At 38.5% G+C, this 7,881-nt stretch overlaps 1 protein-coding gene across 1 annotated transcript; it reads right to left on the bottom strand.

Annotated features, from left to right (window-relative positions):
- Positions 1-275: 275 nt before the first annotated feature.
- Positions 276-5,079, bottom strand: LOC105922575 (galactose-specific lectin nattectin). Its single transcript, XM_036143461.1, has 7 exons — positions 4,968-5,079; positions 4,641-4,697; positions 4,357-4,378; positions 3,549-3,640; positions 3,209-3,334; positions 1,427-1,538; positions 276-485 (listed from the first exon to the last, which is right to left on the bottom strand). Exons 2-7 carry the CDS (start codon positions 4,695-4,697, stop codon positions 406-408), a joined length of 489 nt encoding a protein of 162 aa, XP_035999354.1. The 5' UTR covers positions 4,968-5,079; the 3' UTR covers positions 276-405.
- Positions 5,080-7,881: the final 2,802 nt, after the last annotated feature.

The raw sequence follows: 7,881 nt of genomic DNA, 5'->3' as shown, positions 1-7,881 counted from the left end.
AAGTACTATAGTGTACTTGTTAGCTAAATCTCTATGTGAGAAGCACTTGCTGTTGTTTTTAGTGTTATATCATTGTTTTCTGTCAATGTTATCAGTGTTGTTAAAGTGTAGTGTGTGTATGCAGCCAACTCTTTCTATCTGCAACCAAATCTACCCTCAGGTACAAATAAAGTTACCTTGACCTTTGATTCATTAATTCTCTATGAATGATGCTACAGGAAATTTACCATTTTACGCACCTGCTAAAGAAATAAAGTAGGTAAAGTAAAAACAAGTCTGTAGATGCAGTTTTGTTTATTTCAAACATGACATAACATCTGATAAATCACAGTATCTCTCAGAAGTGACGTCATTGAGGCTTGAGGTTCTGCTGGAAGGCAGATTCTGTCAGAGGTATTAAACCGACTAGGGGAGCCATAATGATTCTTGGGAACAGACAAATGACAGTCTGATGTCACAGTTGGCATTGTCGACATAGTCTCTGCCTGGAAAAAACAGTTAAAAGATATGTAATTTAACAGAGTCAATAGTTTCTCTCCTGGTAAATAGGAATGGAAAAATAACAAAAGAAATAAACACAAACTGCTAACACTGGAAAATTAGGGCTGTCAGTTTTAATGCATTATTAATGTGTTAACTTTGTTAGATCATAATGCCGACAATCGGGCGTCAAAACACACACCGTTCCCTAATGTTTTTCCCCACCGCGCTCTCCGCACTGTGTTTCTTTTACCCTCGGCGCTTTCCGTAGTTTCAAGAGTGCTAGAAAACTGCAGCAAAACAGACTGTTTAATTAATTTAATTATTTTTTTTGCAAATCGCACACTGCGGTTAACTATATTTAGCTTCTGCTGCCACAGCATGCTTCATGCATTAAATAATATTGTGTATTTTCTAGTGATGTTGTGTTATATGCTTTGGTTGCTTGTCCCTGTGATACTTGTCTGTTTGTTCTGTTCTCTGTCACTCAGATATAAAAGCAGAATCCTAGGAGGCTATCTTGTATTTGCTTGATCCTTCTGTCTCTCTATCTCCTTCTCTAACTTTTAATCTTTTGCATCATCTCTCTAAATTTTTTTCCTTTCGATTCTGTCTCCTTGTCCATTACATTCGAAATGACCCTAAAATTATTTCCAATAAAGTATTTTGTATAAATTTATAAATCAAGTGCTTTAGCACTAAGAAAACAATTCTTAATGCTGCACAACTGGTCACGAGTTGCTAGAGAAAAACAAAAAATATAACCTTTGACCAAAGAGATGTACAATTTAGAATTAACAATAATAAGAACAAGAGAGTACATTAAGTCACACACACACACACACACACACACACACACACACACACACACACACACACACACACACACACACACACACACACACATATATTCAATAATTGAATGTGGATCAGTCGTCATTTTTACCTCTCAAGTTGATTCGCATGCAGTTCTCATTTCCTCCAGCGTTGTTAGGCTCTCCTGGGGACCAACTGCTGAAGGTAAACGGTGACCCATCGCTCCAAGTCCACACAAGTCCCTGGAAAAGTACATTTTTAAAAGTCACTTCACCTTATGTCACTCCTGATGCTACAGATGTGTTCCTCTAAGGCAGGGGTGTCAAACTCGTTTTGGTTGAGGGGCCGCATTCAGCTTAATCTGATCTCAAGAGGGCCACACAAGTAAACTCATTGCAAGATTAAATAGAACTAATAAAAGTGGACTTGTTGATTATTATATTAAATTAATTTCCCTTTTACACAATATATTATGAATAACCTCAGCGTTTTTAAGAAAAGTATGTGCAATTTCAACAATACTTTTACTCAGTTAAACGTTTACTTAAGTGCATTATGCATAAGAACTGATCACAGTGATTGTACAATGTTGAAAAACATGTATTCACATTTTTTGGAACTTAAAAACACTGTCCTGCATGACAAAATACATCAAACAGATAAAAATTAAGAAATCATTTCAAATCAATTTTCCACATCTGAAGCTCAGTGCTTCCATCTGCTGATTAAAACACAGCGCCCCTCGAGGACAATATAGGAACTGCAGATTTTTAATTAAACGAAGTACATGTTTTTTTCAATAATTGTTTTATCATTCTCTTCCATTTATCTCCTCTTTCTTTGATCTTTTTATTCTTCTTGTTCTTCCTTTCCTCTCCTACTTTCCCATTGTAGTGTCCATATCATTTGAGATATTCCCCACATGAATCATAATAAAACTATTCACATTCATAAATCAAGCGGAGCACTATGGCAAAAGCAGTACTGCTCCACTTGTGAAAGTCAAATCTGATGAGCTCTTTTTGGCATTAAGACAACAATTCTTATTGCCACATTGCCAGATAGGACACTGGTTACTGCATATAAAAAAAATATATATTTTTTTTTTGAATAATGATAATCCATTTAGCCAGCGGACCGGACTAAATTGTTCGGCGGGCCGAATCCGGCCCGCGGGCCGTATGTTTGACACCCCTGCTCTGAGGTATCTTTCTGAGTAGAACAACTAGCATTGTGAAATGATAACTTCACACAAGTCATCTTAGTAAGATTAGTGGACTATCTATGCTATCAAAACCTTCAGACTTAGGGTGTACAGTTTAAAGGAGTCCGGTCAACAGGGAAAAATCAGTAGATCATTAGCTATACCTAAAACTAATACGTCCGTGGTGATTTAATGAATTTAGTGTTAATCAATAAGAAAATAAAAGCATAAATTGTCGTCTCGATCACTGTGTATGGGGGAGGTCGTTATTGCCCAAATATGGGCAATAATGGCCTCCTGACATCACATCCTGTGATGTAATGTCATGGTAAGACACTGCACAAGCTAATTCAATAAGAACTGTTGTACACAGCTGCGATCAACAACAATTATTTCGGATTTCCAGAGTACTTCACCATTGAAATACGCGAGAGCTATTTTTGAAGCAAAAATGCCCACGTACATGGCAGTTGGATGTAACAATACATCGGGTAATAGTGGAAAAAAAACATGAACAGCACCTTTCTCAGCTTACAGGGAAGAATCCTTGGTACGTTACTATGGTCCTTTATTATCATGATCACATCAGGTCTCCAGAGGTGGATCAGAGGTGAAACTTTACCCAGCCTCACAATGTGTTCACTTTCAGTTGATCATCAAGGCCAGTGGAGTATGGGCAGATTTATGGTTGTTTCTCTAGGTCCTCACCTTGTGGCCTCCTACCCAGGTCCTCGTGTATGATCCTGTGTTTTTCAAGATCAAATCACTGATGAAGTCGTGCTCATCCTGTGTCCGGATGGAGGCCAGATGTACACCAAATCTATTACAGGCCTTCTGCAGTGAATATAATAAAGAAAAGGATCATAATCATAGTCCTCATTCAAAAATGTGAATCAAACGCCCGCTTGTCTCAGGTTGTGTCCCGCCTTTAATCTGAAGGACACGAAGCAAATTCCTGAGACGCCGTTTCTTTTCAGCTGTAGTTTCAGTCTTAAAGTCGTGACTTTTTACACTAATGGATTTCTGAGACAAACAGCTGTTTTCATACCTCAGCTTCATACCAATCCTTTTGTTGCTTCACAAACCGGTAACAGCGGCCGTTGTACCAAGTGAACCCAGTGAATCTGCTACAGCGAATATCTGTAAAAAAGGGGAAACTTTACAGACTTTGAAACAAGAAAGCTGTGTCAATTTCAATTGTCAACACCGACTAAAGGCGTAGAGCTGTAGAAGCAAAACAACATCATCTGAAAATTTATTTCAGACAATTAACACATTTAGCAAATAATAATAAATAAATAAATTTCAGAAATTAACAAATAATAACAATAATAATAAATACATTTCAGAAATACTTCAAACAAACAACCAAGTACCACATACAAAAGTAATTGGTAAACATTAAAATAAATGTTCTGTTCCAAATCAATTAAATTATTTGAACATAAATAAAAATGAGATAAACAAAAATTTCCTACAAATAAACTTGCCAGTAAATTTACCCTGATATCTGACATTGATTATTGATTAATGAAAGTTATCTTCATACCCCTTCTCCCTCTAATTACACTTAAAGTAACTTTAAGGTACCTTCCTCTTTAACAACCATGATTTTGATCCAAAATTCCCAGCATCAAGACCCAGAAACCCTGTCTAGGATGATGCACCCCCCCCCCCCCCCCAACTCATCAAACCGTCCACCGGAGTCCCCAGAACATCGCCCCGCCCCCCGCCACCACGAGGCCTGGACCACTGCAGTGTCAGGCTGCATAGGTAGAGCATAGAGTGTCAAGAGTTTCTTTATCCTGCAACACTACACTGGAAGCTCCAAACCACAAAATGAGAAATGTACAAACCTGGTAGTACAGGAGATTCGGCCTGTGGATTAAAAAAAAGTTATGAAAAATTAATACGTATAGAAAAGAAATAAACCAAATGGTACTTTTCCTCAATATTAGCTTTTTTGTGCTAAAACCTTTAAAATCATAACTAGGAATGCAAATAAGTTAAAGAGGAGACGATCTAGTTCATTTTTCTGTTTTTCATGCATCTCAGTGATTCACTTGACAAAACCACTAAAAGCTAAATCTTTAACTGTATATTTCCTGAACAGCAAACAGATGAGAAGGACTTTACTCACGTTTACTTCAAGGCCAAATCCACAAAGGAGCAAAGTGAAAAGAAGGACGGAAGTCATCTGTGTTAAGATAGGAAACATTCATTTAATGTTTCCTCCAAATACTCTGAGATGTAACCCAAAACATTAGGAGAAGATTTTCTGAGATGTCTTATAAAAGCTGCTGAACCAAATGGAACATTTTCACATCAATATTAACACAATGGAAATAGTTTTTATGTGTTTAGAGTCCTCCAAAAATTAGACATAGAATTTAAATCTTAATATGCAAGAATATGTGTCTAATTTATAAATGCCCATTATTTCTGGTTTTGTTAAGTCAGACCTTACCTTGTTGCAATGATGAATCAAAGCAGCAGCAGCAGAGGGACTCACTGGAAGCAGTGTTCCTTCAACAAGAGAGACGAGGGTTTATATACGTTTGCTTTTAGATGAGGCAGATATTATCTGATCATCTCTCAGAGGAAAATAATCTGTGTTATGTGACAACCCCTGCAACATTCTGACCTGTTGAATTCTCTGACCAGAAGTCAGGGTCAGGAATGGGTGTAGCTGGGGTGTGTCAAGATGAATGGTCACACCTGAAGCCATTTCTTCTCGTTCTGTTGAGAAATCGCTTGAGACGTCTTTAGACCCCTGGCCAACAAGCAGGTCGGATTAGACTGAAAACGCTGAGGTGGAAAAGTCTGTTGGATTTTAGACTCTGGATGTTCAGGTGTTATTTAATCTGAAACATTTTGATCTGAGAAGTTCTGGTGGATGAGGACTTTTTGCAGATTGTGATTCTAGCAGCCATCCCCAGACGCTCCCTGGTTATATGCAGTAACCATAAATTATTAATGCCATTAATTAATGTCATTAACATTAATAGTTAACATTAGCTATTAACAGCCTTACTATTGGAATATCTATCACCTTTCAGAAGGTGTGCATCTGATGTAGAACTAAGACGCCGTTTCAGAAAAAGAACATTATACACAGTCAGACATGATGGTGGTAGTGTGATGCTCTGGGTTTGCTTTGCTGCCTCAGGACACAGGCAATGTGCCCAACTTGATGAAAACATTAATTTTGCTCCTCTCTAAAGATGGAGTTTTTGTTCCACTGGAACCTGCACCTGCACCTCAAGAAGGAAGGAGACATTTTTATGACAATGATGTCCCGAACTTGGACAGGGAAAACAGATAGTTTGAAAGAGGGGAGAAAGAAGCCATCACGGTCAAAAGAGAAAAGTCCTCATAGAACAAAGGGGGAGGATTTTTCTTCCAACTCCTCAGTGTTTAGCGCTCAGGGAGAAGATTACATATCTGTCTCTTCGAGTATCTGACTTAGAATGCGCCCAGGAGGCCAGGCCTCCATGTCCTGAAAAACAGCAGCATTCCAAGTACTGGCTGCTCGGGTGTGACCCACCAGAATTGACAAGGACTCGTGGAAAGGTGTTGAAATGTTTTCAGAGAAAGTCCATTTATCTACAATTTTATTTCTTTTCCTTTTGCAATGACCCAGATAACTGAAAACTGGTACAGACATGTTCCTACACAGAGGATCTCAGGTGGGTGAGTAGAACTTGGTTTACATGAAAGATAGAGCTGGGTGCCATCCACATAACAGTTGTTGAAATTGAATTTTCGTTGAGATCCATGATGAATATGTCTGCGGTGTGGTAAAGAAGGCATCTGGGTGGAGGTGTGATGTTGTTGGTGGAGGCTCAGTCAGGAGGCATCTGATCCGATGGAGTCAAGGAGTTCAGTGTAATTTCCCTCTGGGATTATCAAAGTATTTCTGACTCTGATTCTGATTAAGCCGCAGTGTACTGAAGAACACCTGGAAGAGGAGCAATATGAGGATCAGACTGTTATTATCCATAAAGCTGGCTAGCACGCATTGTTGCAGCTGAATAGGGATTGAGAGTGAGGAGACGGCCAAATTCAATAATTTGCAAAAGTTTAAAGTTTCCAGCATCACCTCTGCTCGCATGCTCAAAAGCTGATAGGGTCATGATAAATAACCCCTTAGTATCCTACAAAGAAAACTACAAAAACACAAGTTTAGACTTTTCTGCAGTAGAGGGCAGTGGAAACCAAATGGAGAATTTCACTCCCTGAGAGTCTGGGATTATCTGCGATGAGCCACCTCTTTCTCTCTGCCTTTATTGTCAACTTCAAAGAGTTCAGGAGTTCACACCATAAGGGTTGGCACACAAAGAGGGGTGCAGGTTTATTGCGGGTGGTGACCAGTCACCAGCAACACACAAAGCTGGATAAGGCAAGACATTCCTTATCTGGGAGAACCATTTGTTCTTCCTCTCTAAAGTTAAAACAACAAAAATTCCTAAAAGCCAACTCTAAATGCAAATTCAAATTTCTCTAACAATAGCCAATGTAGTATATAATAAATATAATAAATGATAGTACACTTACAAACACAAAGATGCACGTGCACGAAAAATTTAAATGCTTACATGACAGATAAAACCTTAAAAAATGCAACCTATGTAGGAGTCAGACTTTAAGAAGTTTCCCTAAATAGGCCAGTTATTGAAGGTAAGGAAAGTTATATTATAGTTGTAATTTACTCTATATTTTACAAAACAGCATAGGTTGATTTTATCTGGTTACGTATTTCAGGTTTTGGGTTGTTTCAAAACATCTCAGTAATTTAATCAGCATCTTTTTTATCTTGGTGTTCCTGCAACAAACCCTCCATATTTTGAAAGATATCTGCCCTGTGGCTCTGTGTCAAGAAGTGGGAGACTTGTCGTCTGGTATTTGCTGTGCTGTATTTGTTGGGAATGCTGCAGTATTTTGTCTTTTGTTCATGAGTTCTGGTATTTACTTTGTGTGCTGCAGCTTTTGTTTTTCTTTGACCTTTCTGGGCCACAATAGCCACAGGCTTGCTAGTCTTACAAGATGAATGAGAGATCACACAATTATTTTTATTTTGGTACTTCTACTTTGCAGAAGTCTTTTGATGTGTAACAGCCAATGTTGAGTCAGAAGCAAGGCATTTAAGTCTTTAAATCTGCATTTAAGTGTCAAATAATGTTTTATATAACACATATATGTGAAGTTATGTCTGTCATGATTTGTTTACCGAAGAACTCAGGAAGCGCACACGGGACAAAAGTTTCAGAGTTTTTATTTAAAGGAAGTGTGCTGGATGGCGGATGATGAAGACCGGAGGTTCAGGGCTGCAGAAGGTCAGGGATGTAGGTGATGGCAGGAGCTGACGGCCCGGAGCGAGA

Source organism: Fundulus heteroclitus, chromosome 1, assembly GCF_011125445.2.
Source record: "Fundulus heteroclitus isolate FHET01 chromosome 1, MU-UCD_Fhet_4.1, whole genome shotgun sequence".
In the NCBI taxonomy this organism is placed as follows: domain Eukaryota; kingdom Metazoa; phylum Chordata; class Actinopteri; order Cyprinodontiformes; family Fundulidae; genus Fundulus; species Fundulus heteroclitus.
This window is presented reverse-complemented; position numbering and strand designations above follow the sequence as displayed.